The sequence below is a fragment of the Stylophora pistillata genome, chromosome 1 (genome assembly GCF_964205215.1).
Source record: "Stylophora pistillata chromosome 1, jaStyPist1.2, whole genome shotgun sequence".
Taxonomy (NCBI): domain Eukaryota; kingdom Metazoa; phylum Cnidaria; class Anthozoa; order Scleractinia; family Pocilloporidae; genus Stylophora; species Stylophora pistillata.
The window spans coordinates 24,819,297-24,836,796 of NC_142519.1; the positions used below are offsets into that span (position 1 = coordinate 24,819,297).

The 17,500-nt window shown below is 38.4% G+C and overlaps 1 protein-coding gene and 1 long non-coding RNA gene across 14 annotated transcripts in view; one reads left to right on the forward strand and one right to left on the reverse strand.

Moving 5' to 3' along the window:
* Positions 1 to 920, reverse strand: part of LOC148741796 (uncharacterized) — a 2,015-nt gene extending 1,095 nt beyond the window's left edge. The window contains exon 1 of one of the 2 annotated variants that reach the window (XR_015995962.1): positions 353 to 920. This is a non-coding gene — a long non-coding RNA (uncharacterized LOC148741796). Of the gene's footprint in view, positions 1 to 84 lie in introns of both variants that reach the window. The other variant, XR_015995961.1, reaches the window with a different exon arrangement.
* On the forward strand, positions 914 to 17,488 carry LOC111346258 (uncharacterized). 12 transcript variants are annotated; one of them, XR_015995958.1, is made up of 5 exons: positions 1,074 to 1,146; positions 5,358 to 5,423; positions 8,027 to 8,110; positions 10,754 to 10,836; positions 13,041 to 13,256. XR_015995958.1 is itself a non-coding variant. In XM_088746793.1 (4 exons), exons 1-4 carry the CDS (start codon positions 1,120 to 1,122, stop codon positions 13,038 to 13,040), a joined length of 186 nt encoding a protein of 61 aa, XP_088602919.1. In that variant the 5' UTR covers positions 914 to 1,119; the 3' UTR covers positions 13,041 to 13,256. The 12 variants fall into 12 exon arrangements, 8 of the variants coding, with proteins under 8 accessions (XP_088602919.1, XP_088602912.1, XP_088602913.1 ...); XR_015995957.1 differs by lacking the exon at positions 8,027 to 8,110 and adding an exon at positions 8,535 to 8,580 and having other exon boundaries at positions 1,077 to 1,146; positions 13,031 to 13,256; XR_015995959.1 differs by lacking the exon at positions 8,027 to 8,110 and adding an exon at positions 8,535 to 8,580 and having other exon boundaries at positions 1,077 to 1,146.
* Positions 17,489 to 17,500: the final 12 nt, after the last annotated feature.

Here is a 17,500-nt window from a genome sequence, read left to right on the forward strand (position 1 = left end):
CTACTTTGTTAGAGACAAACACTACTTTGTTCTATGCAGTTCATTCATGCTCTTATCACTTCCTACTAATATTACTAAACTTACCATCGATGTGCCAGCATTGATTTGGCCCATGCGATAGATCGTTTGAGCTTCTTTTTCTTTCTCAAACTACTTGCCTCAGGATCAAGATCATGCAAGATCTTATATATGCAGTGGTAACAGATGTAATAGTTTTTTTTAAACTGTCCTTGACCGTTCCTTGCATCAGGTTGTTTTCATCTGTACATGCTAGTCATGGCCATTGTTTAGGGAATGTTATAGTTTATATCATTATTAACGATATTTTAAAACTCTATGGGAAACGGGTTACCTTGCTTAAGGCTCTGAGTAGTTGAAAGGACATTTTTTGTGGTTTATTCCCCAAACATGTACCGAGGTCGATCGTTTTTACGTCCAACTGTAATAATGGAAAGAGGACTACTGGTTGAAGTTACCTACTGATCAAATCTTTGAAACCGAACCTATCGGCGCTCACGGAAAGAGGAAACAGAGCTTTGACATAATTCTAGAAAGAAAGAAAAAGAGATGTATTTTAACGTTTTTATCATGCAATTAAAACACGTAATTAGCAGCCTTTGATGGCAACAATGTTAGTGACGACTGATGACGCCAACCATGATGATGCAGTCACTTGAAGTCCACTGCTTTCCACTCACGCAAAGACTCGCTCATTCACTCCTCTTCAAGAATAAAAACGATAAATTTTTCGAAGAAGTTAAGCCTAATAGTTATTAGGGCCTCACAAAATTCACCCAAAGCCTCAAAAAATTACTCCCAGACTACGCAATTGAAGTACTTGCGTGTTGATGCGCAAGTTTGCGCGTTGCGTTGCGAGTTTTGCCGGAAATACTGGGAACAAGTGAACGTGATGCCAATATGGCGGCCTCACAACATCTTTGATATCCCTGCGTCGTAAAGTAACCTACGAAGGCGACGGAACTTTAGATAAGAGAGGGAAGGATGAACCAATATACTCGTTTTGATCTTAAACTGGGAGTGAAAACTGGACCTCAAGTATCACTTGGTTTTTGGATGGAAAAATGACACCAGCGGCTGCAGAATGCGAATGGAGACAGGATGGAGAGCATTAGGACATCCAGCCAGGTAAGAATTAAACCTCAAAAACTGCTGTACAAACTTGTTTTTTGCAAGAAACGTCTGTCACCAATTATTTTAGTTTCAAGGTACCCTCGTGGCCCGGCCAGAATACTGTGATATTTTTAGAACAATCTGCGGGAAATTCAAATCCAATCACTCTGAGCACGTGCGCTTGCTGCTGATTCGCAGCGAAAAGCACTTTTGGGTTCTGTCCTGGTGTACCGGTTCACAAGGGAATTACCATTGTTCTTTCTTTGTTTAGGAGTTATCGGCTAGCTATTGTGTATTGTTTGCTCTTTTGTATTGGCTCTTGTGAACCGGTACACGAGGACAGAACCCACTTTTGGAACTGTGTTTGCGGACGGCAAACTTATAAAATTGAAGTCACATTTTAAAAGAGTTCTCTTGGGCAAGAGGGAAGGTATTTGTAAAGTCTGTGAGGAGTTGGCAAGAATATGTTTAAATTTGCAGTTGTTGTAGTTGTAGTTGTTGCATTTTAAATTAATCGTGAAAATACATGTTAATGTGCGCTCAAGAACATCGACTTTTTCTCATAAAAAAGCCAAAAAATAAGGAAAATTAAAAATCTAAATAAGAATTAAGAAGGCAAATGGAAATACCTGGCCGGGGACACAACCTAACTTTCATCACTGATGCAGAGACAGTTCATTGTAAAGAAAAAAACGGAAAGAGTACCATATAACCCCATACATTAATTATGTATTCCACTTCTTTGTCTCTCACAGCAAAACTTTGAAAACAAAGTTTACTAGTCTGAATGCATAATTAATGTATGGGGTTAAATGGTACTCTTGCCACAAAAAACTAAAAAAGATCCAGGAATTCAAAGAAAACTTAAAGTCTGCAAGAGAATACAAGTTAAAACCTTTCTCTTGAAATATTTCAAAAGTGAGGCTTGTGTGTGTTGTACTGTTGCTAAGTATTGAAACTGTTGTCAAGTATTTGAAAGCCTGTTCAAACTTGAGCCACTTTATTTTGCAATAACCTCTGGATGGCGTAAATATAAAGATACACCACAGTATGTTACTATTTTATCCTGTGTAATAAGTACCTCTTGTCTTTGTGACTCACAGCAGGTACATCCCTTTTTTCAATTAGTACACTCTTGCTAGTCTAATACTTGGCTACGAATATGCTTTTTCCATTTTGTTTTCACTGTGTTTACACAAGAAGGATACAAATATGTCTAATTTACGGTGGCCCACAAGTGCACACTGAATTCTAAATCTCCACACTGAATTCTAAATCTCCACACTGAATTCTAAATCTCCACGCCGAATTCTAAATCTCCACACCGAATTGTAAATCTCCACAGCGAATTCTAAATCTCCACAGCGAATTCTAAATCTCCACACCGAATTCTAAATCTCCACACCGAATTCTAAATCTCCACCCCGAATTCTAAATGTCCACACCGAATTCTAAATCTCCAAGCCGAATTCTAAATCTCCATGCGGAATTCTAAATCTTCACGCCGAATTCTAAATCTCCACGCCAAATTCTAAATCTCTGTGCAGAATTCTAAATCTCCACACCAAATTCTAAATCTCCACACCGAATTCTAAGTCTCCACACCGAATTCTAAATCTCCACACCGAATTCTAAAGCTCCACGCTGAATTCTAAATCTCCACTCCGAATTCTAAATCTCCACGCCGAATTCAAATTGCTCACACCCAATTCCAAAGATCTGGGAGACTGGACCGAGTATTGTTTCATCAAATTGGCATTGCTTTGGCCTGGGGCGTTTAGTAGCCCATCTGCCGTTAGAATGTCTTTTGACATTTTCTGTAGGTGGTCAGGTAAGACCGCGATTTTGATCCTAATCTTGTGGATCTCGTCAGTTGCCGATTAACTAAATAGACTGGTAGAGATTCATTCTCGGTATCAGTCACACATGAGTTGTTTCACAACCATTTCGTACTTGCTTTGTTTCTATTGACTCTTACTTTTGGCCAATTGTTTGTACGTATCCATGATCCTTTCTGTTGGTGCATAAGTTGTGTTTTTTGTATAGGCTAAGATACAATATTTTGAGCAGATACTGCAATGTTTTTGCAGGGAGAGGGTTTCCTGCATTGGTTTAGTGTTGTTCTTCAATGATTACTCTGTTTTTGGGGTAATATATTGCTTAGTTTTAACTGAAATTGATGTTTTTGCAGTTTATTGCTCAATGTTATTCAATCATGTGGATTCCTTGGTACTTTTGCCAAAAACACAAAGTAACTTCATACTCGTACCCCTCATTAAAGTAATACTTTATCGGTAGCTTTTCGAGATCAAGCTCGATACCACAGTTGGAACAAAATCGGTTAATAGATATCGTTGCCCCACAGTCATCACATTTTAACGCTACTGTTCTAGTCACCATTTTCTTTTCCCCATAATTCAATTTGATGAAACAACACTTGTTCCAGTCTCCCAGATCTTTGGAATTCGGTGTGAGCAACTTGAATTCAGCATTGAGATTTAGAATTCGGCGTGGAGATTTAGAATTCGGTGAGGAGATTTAGAATTCAGTGTGGAGACTTAGAATTCGGTGTGGAGATTTAGAATTCGGTGTGAAAATTTAGAATTCGGTGTGGAGATTTAGAATTCGGTGTGGAGATTTAGAATTCGGTGTGGAGATTTAGAATTCGGTGTGCACTTGTAGGCCACCATACTAATTTACCAGTCTCAACCAATCAAATGCTGGCAAAACTATTATAACTTGTAATTTGGTCAGTCATGGTTTTAAATGCTCTTTCTTTAAGTTCTCAGTAGGTCCTTTTGTATATTCCTTTGTACTGGACTTGGCCTTTTGGATTATTTTAGTTGCTTAGGGTTTTGTTTATTAAGGGGGACATGGAGGGTTCTGAATACTGCAACACTGCAAACAAAAGACAACAAAATATTGCATCACTGCAAGAAATATCTTCAACACATGGATGTTGCCATCAAATAAAAAAGTGTCTCAGGATTTACCTGGTCTGGTTTCACTCATCTTTACCACATGCTGGTCTTAAGCTGGCTGATAGTGCGAGTGGTAGGGGTTCAGAGGTCAAGAATGATATAAACAAACAAAGCCTGGGGTCAATTAGCTGATGTTTATTCAAGATTCACTCAGAGATACATGTACTGCTATTTTGTTCAACAATATTAACCACAGGTTATTAAAATCTAGTTTATCAAAGGGTTAAAGAATAAACTGCGACACTGGAACACCTTTGAAATTACAAACATAGTACACTGCAAGGTTGGAGATCACTGAAACACTGCATTGCTAGTTGCTCTTCACTGCAATACGGCACTCATAAAAAGGGTTAACACTGCAACATAGCAAACCTGAATGTCCCCCCCTACACTCATTTGAAAAAAGGTTTTAAATCAAATAGTTGAATTGAGAGCTATCATAAAGAATTCAGTTTGCACATTTCCATCTCTTTTCGCATTTTTTTTTTAATGTTGATAGGTTTGTTATGTCGAAAGAAAACACAAAAGAAAGCAAAAAAGAAAAAACAGTATGCAGTATTTTTTTCTGAAATCACATTTTCCTAGAAAAAGGCTTCACTGAAAGAAGACTATTTAATTAACTTATCTTCCAAGAAAAATACAATAGATGCTCATAAAGTTTACTCAAAAGTCTAGGGTTTTCATTAAGGGCTGGGCACTAGGCACATTGACCAGCTGCAAGGACCGATTTGCCCTCCATTTTCCTCCCCTGGCAACTCAGGAATGATTACAGACAGTCCGGAACAGTGTTAGGGTTTTAACATGGTAAAAACAGAGAATTATATGAGACATCTCTGAAGGGATGTTTTGCTATTGGCTTACATGTTGGTCCCAATTTTCCCCTTTCCACCCCACTTTCCAAAATGTTCTGCCATGTCATTAGCATGCCAGGTCTGCCAACCTGCCAACCTCTTGATTAGGAGGTTAATTTAAATGTGCGTGTATAATTGATAACTGTAGCAAAGCAGGAACAGAAAAAGGAGTTTTAGACTGTTTCCAAGACATGATTATTTGTAGAAATAAAACTCTATCAACATAACATTTTCCACTACCAAGCTAGTCCATCATGCAACCACTAAAATTATTTGATGCACTTGACTGACTTGCTGGAAGGAATGGTAAATGATAGATTTATTGGTGTACAGCAAATTTAATTTGTCTATATTGTAGCCTGACATTTTTATCCATTGATCTTATCAACTCTAGTTAAAATGTCATCAGGGACATCAAGCACAAGACCAAAGTCTGTTACAATCTGTGTGGATTAACCAGGTATTCATAAGTGATGTAAGCAAGTTGTAGTTTACTTGACTCCTGATTAACATTTGTCTTCCCATGGTCCTTTCAACATTGGACCTAAAGTAGCTCTCTGATAGCCAATTAACTTGCTCCAAAAGAAATTTTGTCTTTCTATCAAGGCCATATTTGACATTGAAAAATTTATAGGTTGAATGAACAGAACATCTTGCATCTTTTAGGCTCACTCGCTGATTGACTGATTAACTGTTTGACAGACCAATGAAGCATCACCTATACATTACTGGCTCAAACAATCAACTCAGAGGCTGATACCAGCATACTGACATACTGACTTACTGCATGACTACCTGAGTGTCACACTCAGTGACTGATTGATAAATTGACTGAATCTATTTAATAGCTTGTCAACAGACTCTCTAAGTGATTAAAGGGTGATAGTTTCTAAAGAAACTGTTTGGGGCTGCGTCGGTGGGGGTAACAAAATAATTTAGATATATCAACAAAGTTGAAATGGTAAATTGGCCACCATAACAATTACAAAAGCTGATGTTTCGAGCATTAGCCCTTCACTCTGATGAAGGGCTAACACTTGAAATGTCAGCTTTTGTAATCGTTAAGGTGGCCAATTTACCATTTCAACTTTGTTGATATATCCAAATTATCTCTAAGCGATTGACTGGCTGACTAACCACTGTGTACCTGCTTACTTAATTATTCTTGGACTCACTTCATAGGTGCTGGGTTAATAATAACAAACCTACTGGCTGATATGCTTGGAGAGTTTGACTATATACCCCCTAAATGAGTTTATATTGATTTAGTGAGTAATTAACTGGCTTGCCAACTAAGCTTATTAATACACTCTCTATTCAAATGACTGACTGACAGGATTTGTTGATAAATGTTAACTCAGTCATTAGCTACTGGTTTGAATGACTGATACACTTACTTGATGACTAATGGACAACCTGACCATTTAAGACTCAATGATAGACTGATTGACAGACCCACTGACTAGAGGAGAAGCTGTCCATTTCTCACTCAATAGACTCAGTTTTTGACTTACTAATTGACTGACAGACGTCTGCACCAATCAATTCAAAGCTTTAACATTCCCTCCCCCACCTGGGGGAACCCATGGGCATTTGACTGTCATCTTTGTCTGGTGGATAGGAATTTGAACTTTGCATGGCTGGGCTGGGGAATTTGAACCAAAAATGGTAGTTATTTCTTGCAGAATACAAGTGTTGTCTTTAAATATGGAGGTGTTTAAAGGTAATTAGTTCACTTTTGTGAGTGATTGTCTCAGAAGAATTAAACATCCCTTAGGTGATGGTTTTGAAGCTTGGTCAAGGTGTAGAAAGTGATGCTCACTGATATTTCTTTTTCTGAGAGGCATTTGAACATACAAATTTAAACCAGCCAATCTTGAAAACTCCAAATGCCTGGAGGGTTTCCTGGGGGGATGCTGATGCTTTAAATTGATTGACACATGTAGCAACTTGCATATTAACTTGTGGCTTTAATGACCAACTTGCTGAATGATGCACACTCTAACATACTGGCTACAGACTTCCTGACCAGTAAATGTACTGAATGACTGATTCTCTAACATTGATAGACTTGCCAATTTGTTCCCTGTCTCACCGACTGGTGAACTGACTAATTGACCAACCAGAAAAAAATAGCTCACAAACTAATTGAATAACCCATGCAATGAATCATAGATGACTTGCTGACTGATTAACTCTTTGACTAAGTAAATTAGTAACTAACTAATTGATTGCTTCATTGACTGAATTGCAGTCTCTAAATTTAGTGACAATATAACTTGCTGATGAAATGACTTATTAATCACTACAGATGGCTGAGTGGCTGATGACTTCCCTATCAATATCTAATCATATAACTTTTCCACTGATTAACTTACTAATTTCAACTGGATCTTTTGACTGTCCACAGACAGACTAAAAGCTGCCCATCTGCATTGTATCACCCAACAGACCAGCTGTCAAACATGTGGCTCAAGGGGACTGACTGACTGAGTGACTTATCTACATGTATATCAACTGATTAACAATTTATATATATATCTTATTAACCAAGCGTGAAGGCCATACTGGGAGAATATTGGCCGGAGGTCTTGACAGTACGGACCGAGCGCAGCAAGGTCCCTACAAAAAAGACTGAGGGCCGATATTCTTCCAGTACGGTCCAGAGCAAGCTTGGTTAATAAGAGATTTATTATATGACTGAAGTTCAAAGGGACACAAGTGCGGTATCATTCGGGACCATTCGGGACAGTGCCCGGTCCATTACTGAGAGAATATTGACCGGCAATAGAGCATTTTGATTGGTTGATTTTAGTTATTGGCCCTCTGACTGCCCGAGTCGTGTAATGAAGACAATTTATTTCTAATGACTGAGTAAACAATAAACGAACTGAGAGATGGTTGCATCAACATGAGTTCAATTATAAGGACTTCAAAACCAATAATGTTTCTGTGAGATTGTGTGACTGAAACTGACTAAATGACTGAATACAGTCTGGTAACTGATTGACAGACTGCACACATGCCAACATCTGAAAATCTGATCGTTAGATTTTCTTGAAGGGACCTATTTGTCACTGATCAAATGTGGGTTCCAAAGCTGATGAAGCATCTGCTTGGAAACTGAATTAACCAATCAGATGATAGGTACAATGTTCATTTATGATATAAATATGAATAGAATTCTAGTTTTTATAATTTTCTGCTTTTTAGGAATTAAAAACAAATGAACTCCATTTTAAAAGCATTTCAGTCATTCAGTTATGTTGCCAAACTTAGATTCACAGACATAGGTAAAGAAGACGTTGCTATAAAGTATGCTCTGAAGTTCACTTCAGAGCATACAAGTTTTGGGTGTACAAGTTTTGGGTGAACTGGAAGATTTCACACCATGGTCAGTGATTCAAAATGGTATCCATGCTTGATGTGGTTGTTAAGATGGTGGACAAAGGTGGAACTATGTACCCTGAATTAAGACATCCATATTGTTCCCAAATATTCCTACGTGTGATAGCCAGCAGTAAAAATGTCTCTCTGCTCACTTCTCATGATCATGTTTCTCCTTATTTAGGCACAAGCATAAGCATAAACAAGTACACAAAAAGAGAACAATAAAAGTGAGCACGAAGATGCTTGTTGTATAGACGGCAGGTTTAGTGGAGATAAAGTTGTTTTTTAAAATGAAGTTAGTTTGGCATGACAAGATCAGTCAAATGTTTTGTTTCACGCTTGTTCTTGTGCTTATGTGCAGCTGTTTTTAATGCATATGGATCAGTTTCCATTCACACTAGGAGAGACTTATTTAAAGATAAACTTAGGCCCCTCCCCTTGCCCGTTGAAATACTAAATTGTGCACAGAGCATGCATGATTAGTTACATTGTAACTGAAATCAATTTCATTTGGTATCTATTCGAAGGTGCAAAGCATCTTTACGAAAGCGTTCAGATCAAATGTGTACGTATATGTGTTTTTATACTGACGCAACAGCGGAAAAACTTTATGTCATAAAATTCGATGACATTCTCTGTAGGTGTGGGTGGTTTCCTTGTTTCCTTCCCAAGCAAGGCAGATGCTCTTCTAATCTCGCTTGAGTTTTGGCAGTACAGCTTATTTTATAAGATGAGTAGTGATGTAGATAACAGAAACATTACAAATGCAAGCAAGATAAGTTTTAACTTTTGCTAAAATGCTTCCACGAATTTTCACTCTATAACAACGTGTGATGAAACTGGGCTGAGATTAAATAAGCGATGTGAGGGATAAAACATTTTTAGAAAACTACTCCTTTTTAAGACATTGAAGTTTTCATTAGTCTTGATCTATGATACAAAGGGTTCGGTGTTACCCAAAAATATCTTCCTTAGTCTTCCTCAGTGAAGCAAAGACTTGGTCCCAGAAAAAAAGGGAAAAACTGTTTCGGAAAACGGATTGTCTACATACGCTGAACAGAATAACTGACTGACTTTGAACTCCGATGCAAAGACTTGGTCCCCGAAAAAGCGGCTAAACTGTTCCGGACACTGTACACACTTGTACAAGGGATGGGAGACTAAATGCTTAACCTTTCATGGGTTGGTGTCCCCCCAAAAATCTCTTCCTTAGTCTTGATCTGTGATGCAAAGACTTGGTCCCCCAAAAAAGGAAAAACTGTTTCGGACATTGGACTGTATTTATACACTGATCGGACGTCAGACTTTGTACAAGAGATGGGAGTCTCAAAGCTGACGCTTTAAGGGGTCGGTGTCACCCAAAAAGTCTCTTCCTTAGTCTTGATCTGTGTTGCAACGACTTGTTCCCCAAAAAAGAGAAGAAACTGTTTCGGACACTGGACTGTCTTTATACGCTGAGCGGACGTCTGACTTTGTACAAGAGATGGGAGACTAAAAGCTGACCCTTACAGGGGTCGGTGTCACCCAAAAAGTCTCTTCCTTGATCTGTGGTGCAAAGACTTGTCCCCAAAAAAGAGGACAAACTGTTTCGGACACTGGACTGTCTTTATGTGCTGATCAGATTTTTGACTTTGTGGAGGGGTGCACCACTAAAGAATGGCGTAACTGACTGGTGACCGGACTTAAACAACTTGTAATAGCGAATACGAAGAAGGATTTTGACTTTTTTTCTTTTTGCAGAATACCATTTGTATTAGAAGGCCGCAGGTCATCTCAGGGGGTGGGGGTGCGCACCCCCTGCTCCCTCCACCTAGATCCGCTCCTGTCAAAGCTGATCCTTAAAGGGGTCGGCGTCACCCAAGAAATCCCTTCCCTAGTCTTGATCTGTGATACAAAGACTTTGTCCCCCAAAAATGAGGATAAACTGTTTCGGACATTAGACTGTCTTTATATAATGAACGGACGTTTGACTTTGCGCTGACTTTGAACTGTGATGTAAAGACTTAGTACCCATAGAAGGGATAAACTGTTTCGAACACTGGACTGTCTTTGTGGAGATGGGAGACTAAAAGCTAACGTATGAGTGGGTCGGTTTTATCGAAAATATTTTCTCTTAAGTTTTGATCTCCTATGCACTGAAGACTTTCTCCCAGAAAAGAAGAAATGTTTCGAACACTGGATTGTCTTCATATGCCGAGCTTATGTTTTATTTAGCACAAGAGATGGAAGACTAAAAGCTCGGTGATCAGGGAATCAGTTTCATCCAAAAATCTCAAAAAAGATATGAAGATTGCTCATTTTTAACATCGCTACCAACGTTGAGATTTTAAAACTCGGTTAGGATTTTCCTGAAAAGAAAAAGATGTTAATCAAATTTTGTTTCTTTCAATCATTACACAGGACATAAGCAAACGTGGAATATCGTTTGTGTTCAAACGGCTTGGATCTCAGTGGACCCTGATCGACTTCCTTTGGTGCCAATGGTAAGTATTTTTTTATTGTCACAGGGCTGCATCATTTTTGGCATTTCGTAGAGTTGAGCTTGGGATAAACTTATAAGAATGTACCTTTTTTTTCGGGGGTGGGGAGAGGTCAGGAATAAAAGCGATAAAAGCACGGTGTTAGCGGTGCGAGTTTAATTTACGGCGGCTGAGGTCCTTCGGAACTCTACAGCAAACTCGCCCTCAACGGCTATGGGTTACAGAAGAATGAAACAATCGACTTATCAGGCTCACACAAAAGTAAATGCCCGGATGAACAACACAGTTTGTCTTTTAACGATTGTCAGACAACTCGCCCCCTGGACAATTAGCCCCAAACAACTCGCCCCCGATCTTCAGACAACTGGCACCCAATATGAAAACACTTATGTTACGTTGGACAAATATATTTTTATGCTCGTAAAGTAATAATTTCTTGAAAGAAGAGGAAAGTTTGTTTTTTAAAGTACATTACGAGACGAGACTTTGCGTTTGTAGCGATCGATTCTAACGATCGCGTAAACAGATGAAAGTGACCATTTTGTCATCCAGCCACAGCATTTGAAGTAATTGTAATGAAACAGGTTTTACTGTTTTTGTTTTATGTTTTGGAGTATTCCGCTGTGAAAGAACAAACACCAGACGCAAATAGCAAACAACTTTGATCGCAGATATAATCATAGTCGCCATATTGAATCTGCAATATTGAGCCCAGAGAATATCAACCCAGGCCTGTCGAATAGACACAGTACAGCTTACCTCTCAGAAAACATGCACGCGCGCTATCATTAGTTAAGTCCTCTTAAAGTGCGCAAGTGTCATGAATACTTTGACAAAATTAAAGTGAATGAATAAGACAAGGCAAGACATTCATTTGATTGATCATTGATCACCAACCGAGAATCATCTCAGAACTACAACACGCGAACAACTAGAATGGCTTCCGTAAGCCACATCTCTCTAGATGTCAAACTTGTGCAGCGCTTCCTGGCGAGGATGGTATCCCAAACTTTCGTTCCTATGAAATTTTGCGGACCCCAAATAAGCGGCCGTAGGCTGCTATGAACAAAATAGCGCTCGAATTTGTCGTTCCATATCCAAGCAACGATGTATTGGGCTTTTCTGAATGTTCGTCTAATGAACCCCATCTTGTTTAGAGGTATCGTAGCAGATTTTGGACGCTTCTAGGTTACATTCTTCTCTTTATACTCAATAGGTCCTATGGTATCGGGTCAAAGAATACATAACAACTTTCAATAGCTATAAAAGCCAATGGATCTTTGGTCTTTAAGTCTTTTCAGGTGTCTTTTAAGTGAACTGGTATTAGACAAAGTCTCAAATTGTTGGAAGGCGAATTATTTTTGTTTTAGGCAGGCCTCCTCATCGCGTCCATCGCAACCACAATCTTGTTTCTCCTTTCCGTTATTGCCCGGATGATGGACCAGTTTTGTTCGAGTGATGATTTTTTTCTTTCCACGATGATGGTTACAAAAAAATACTTAGCATAAATAAGATACACCACTGTATGTTACTATTTTATCCTGTGTTATAAGTACCTTTTGTCTTTGTGAGTAATAGCATGTATATCCCTTTTTTCACTTTAGTGCACTCTTGCTAGTCTAATACGCGGTTAGGAATATGCTTTTTCCATTTTGTTTTCACTGGGTTTACACAGGAAGGATGCAAATATGTCAAATTTACTAGTCTCAACTAATCAAATGCTGGAAAAACTATTATAAGTTGTAATTAATGGTCAGTCATGCATATGGTTTAATGCACTTTCTTTAAGTTCTCAGTACTGGTGGGTCCTTTTGTATTTTCCTTTTTACTGGACTTGGCCTTTTGGATTATTTTAGTTGCTTAGGGTTTGGTTTAGTGAGCGGGGCATGGAGGGTTCTGAATACAGCAATACCACAAACAAAAGAGAGCAAACACTATATCTCTGCAAGAAATATTATTAACACACCAACACTATGATAGAAGAAATTCTCAGGATATACCTGGTCTGGTTTCACTTATCTTTACGGTATGACAGTCTTTGGCTGGCCAATAGTGCATGTGGTAGAGGTTCAGAGGTCAAGTATGATATAAACAAACATGGCCAGGGGTCAGTCAGCTAATGTTTATTCAAGACTCACCCAGATGTACATGAATTGCTATTTTGTTTGACAATTAACCACAGGTTATTGAAATCTAGTTTATTATAGGGTTGAAGAATGAAGTGCAACACTGGAAATGGTTTATTTCATTGAACACCTTCAGTTTGAAATTACAATTTGAGCATGTATGCCGACGACCATCAGATGTATGTCATGGGGAAGAAGCATGACGTTGTCGCGCAAAGTATCAAGATACATGGAGAGAAAGCTCTATCCTGGTACAAGAACAACTATCTCTCAACCAACCCAGAGAAGTTCCAGCTATTAACGATCAACCCGAGAAATGTTGACAAAGACAACGATAATCAAAATTTTTCTGTTGACGGTCATACTATTGAGAGAATGGGGGAAATACGGCTTTTAGGAGTTCAAATTGATGAAAAATTGAGTTTTACTAGTCATATCAGTGATCTATGCTCTAAGGCCAGTCAAAAAGTAGGGGTCCTAGTGCGGCTACGCAATTTGATACCCTGTAATGCTAAACTATCACTTTACAGGTCTTCAATTCTGCCCCATCTAACCTACTGTCATCTAGTATGGCACTTTTGTAATGCATCAGATCGGAGAAAGCTTGAGCGGATTCAGGAGCGAGCACTTAGGGCGGTGTACAAAACTAGATCAGCGTCCTATCAAGAACTGCTAAGTCGCGCCAAACTACCGACGTTGTACAATCGGCGCCTACAAAACATTGCCACTTTGATGTTTAAAGTTAAGCACAGTCTCGTACCCGAGAATATTTCTGCCTTTTTTAATATAAAGAACACTCAGTATAATTTACGGAACAGTGACTTCGAACTGCCAATAATCGAAACTGTAAGATTTGGTGGGAATTCTATTAAATATATGAGACCTCTCATCTGGTCGAAGTTACCAAGACACCTAAGAACGATAGAAACTCTAAATTCGTTCAAGAAGAACATAAGAAAAGTCGACCTTTCAACTCTCATTGAAATTTAAAACTTAAATAAACAACTTTATAATCTTTTAATTATCTACTGGAAATAGCTATTATCTACATATGTAAACGTATTTGACTTTTAAATTTTTTAGTGTCTCCCATTAGCTTATAGCTAAAAACATAGACACTTAAATAAAGTTTTTCATTCATTCATTCAAACATGGTACACTGTAAGGTTTGAGATCACTGCAATACTGCAATGCTAGTTCTTCACAGCAATACTGCACTAGTAAAAGGGTCAACACTGCAACATGGCAAACCTGAATGTTTCCCCTACACTCAGTTGAAAACAGGTTTTAAATCTGGTACTTGAATTGAGAGTTATCTTAAAGATTTCAGTGTGGAGGCGCGGTGGCCTCATGGTTGGTGTGCTCGACTCTGGAATTAGTGGTCCGGATTCGAGCCATGAGCCGGGGACATCGTGTCGTGTACTTAGGCAAGACACTTTACTCTCATTGTGCCTCTCTTCACTCGGGTGTTAAAGTGGGTACTGGTGAATTTAATGCGGGGGGTAACCCAGTGATGGAATAGGATTCCATCCAGGAGGGGGTAGAATTACTCCTAGTCGCTTCATGCTACGGAAATCGGGGTTAGGTACCGGCCCGATGAGCCGCGTGGCTCCTAAGTAGGCTTTACCTTTTGTCTTAAAGATTTCATTTGCCGATTTCCATCTCTTTTAGGATGTTTTTTTTTTCATTTGGATAGGCTTGTTATGTTGTCCTCTACCTGTCTTGAATGGCCACTTAAAGAGGAAACTCTCAAATAAAACTAAGAATTATCTCTCAAGTCAAATTTATGCCATCTTTGTCTTCCAAAATCGACGGTAGTACTTTTTTTTCAAAATATTTCAGCAACTTACTGCATATTACATTTATTCTTTGGACTGATTGGACAAAATATTATGCATGTACATCACACAAGCCATTTGTTGATGAACCTTTATCAAGCAACTGTGTTAATAATGGTGCCTGCTATTGCCACTATAATGATAAGCACTCGAGCTGTGCATCACGGCATGGTCATGCTTGCTCTTGCATCAATAAAAGAACTCTCTGCCTACAATGATCATGCAAGTGATTGGTCCCCATGAAAAATATCAGAAAAACGGGAAAAGTATTTTACCCATTAATTCCTTAGTGTTTCGCTTGCCTATGGGAAAGAAAACACAAAAGAAAACAAAAAAGAAACAGTGCACAGGAATTTTTTCTGAAATCATATTTTCCCCAAAACAGCTCAGATGAAAGAAGACCATTTTAATAACCTATTTTCCAAGAAAAAAAATGATAGATGCCTATAAAATTTACTCAGAAGTCAAGTTAAAATACAAATTTAGAATCACTGAATTTTTATGCAGTTATCCATGTGGATGAAAAGCGAGACGAAAATGAGCGAGAAATATTTTGAGACAACAGCTTGATAAACTTTTAGAAGCAAAAAAACGTGTGTACCAAACCTGTGCCGTAGATCACTATGATTCTCCATGCTTAGATCTTTGTTTATGCGACTTCATGGTCATAAAATCAGATAGCATAAAGTTGAAAATTCTGAAAATAAATGTTTTGACCCAAAATCTTCAATCAAACGGCAATTTACGCACACATCATAGTTAAAACATAATTTTATTGGGCTATGGAAAGTAATGTCAAATTGTCACTAGGCCTCACTTGAAGTAATTAAGTCTGGTTTTCACTTTGTAACCATAATTTGCATCGCTCTGGAGAATCTGAATGTCGTTGACTCCAAAGCTTATTCTGTTGTATTTAAGACTTTGATATCCATTATTTTTGAAACCGATATTCGGTAAAATATCAGTTTTTCACTTTGACCTCCAGAAGGTCCAATGCAGTGGGTAAAGGACTCAAAATCTGAGTTGTAAAGTTTGATGTCAGCCATGTGGACTTCTGTTTGATCATTCATTTGTCGTGATCACTTCAATACTGCTTACCATGGGGGGGGGGGGTAGGGGGGAAGCCTTTCTCATGTGAGACAATCTTGCTACGTAGTATCAATGTCTTTACTTACAGGGGAGGTGTTAGGAAAGCTTAAACAATATGTGCAGGTGACAAATTTTGAAATAATAGTAAGAAAAACGTAAGGAAACACATGGTGGCCCCTATTTTTAATGACATGGGGCAAAGGGAAAAAGTCTATAAAACACACACTCAGTTAATTTTTCATTCAGTGCAAAAACTGTTTTAGTATTTTTGGTTGTGCAAGTGAGAGTGATCGGGCTTAAAAATGAATATGGGGGGGGGGAGTAAGTTTCTAAGGAACCTGTGATGCTGCATCAGAGGGGAAGTCACACAAGACAATTTTTGTTTTATCAATTGACTTGATAATGTAAATTAGCCACTGTAAAGAGTTTCAAAGCTGACCTCTCAAGTGTTAGCCCTTCATTACAGCAAATGGAGGAATTGTGGGTCATGTCAGTGTGGGTTGTGCTATTAGCGCCAAGAATGACTTGTTTATTTTGTATCTTTGCTGCTGATATTTTCCAAAAGTTAAGAACTTTATAAGTCTCCTCCACACGCTCTTTCCTTGTGCGTGATCAAAGCGGGCAATCCCCAGCAGGCAAGATGGGTCCGTCTTGCCCTCTCTGGTGGCCAATCAGAACACAGTATTTGCTTTATCTTGCCAGCGGGTGCTGCCAGCTGTATAATTCAATAGTTGTATAAATATGTTTATACAGAAACTTTTGAAATAACCCATACTTGTGAAAGATGATGTTTCAGTATTCAGTGAATGAATCAGAACTCTGAGTGCTCCCAACCCCGTATTGTATTTTGGCAGTGTGTTACTTTGCTGCTTAAGTGAGCGGTATTCCTCTTTATTATCCAGCTGTGCTTCGTAGAGTACAAATAAGGCATGAGGCGAGTACAAATATCATGCGATATTTGTACTTCAGAAATATCCGCAAAATTTGCCTGCACTGAAGTGCCAATTTGGTGTGTTGGATGATAAATCTCTTCTTACACGTTTTGTTGTGTAGTATCGCTGAGTATTTTTACTTGTTGTTTGTATTTTGACGAGCCCTGCTCATCAAAAATACAGTACAACTCGTAGAAATACTCAGCGATACTACAGAACAAAACGTTTAGTACAATATACATATCCCTGATTTCACAACGAGGCTGATTGTTTGTGGTTATTTCAGTCCAATGATGACCGTGACATGGAGAAGAAAAGAGCAGACAGATTAAGAAAAAAATGGAAAAAGTAAAAAATAAACTAAGGAGAGTATTGAGGTAAATGGGCTTCCTGATGATTATTTTCAGTAATATTAAGTCTTTTTTCAGCTGCTTATATATGGTGCAGACAATGTCATGATCATGCCTTTTACTCCGACCAGGACTTTTTTGAAAAAAATATCTCCTTTTGATCTTATTTCAACAGAAGGTACTGACAAGGAGAATTTTTCTTAGAATCAAAGCTGCTTCTAATCTTTTCCTATATTCTTGTGATCTTCTCTTTGTATTACTGAAAGAAGAAATTACATGCTGGACACTCTAAGGATGTAAAGGGTTAATGTTGATGTAGCATATAGCCATTG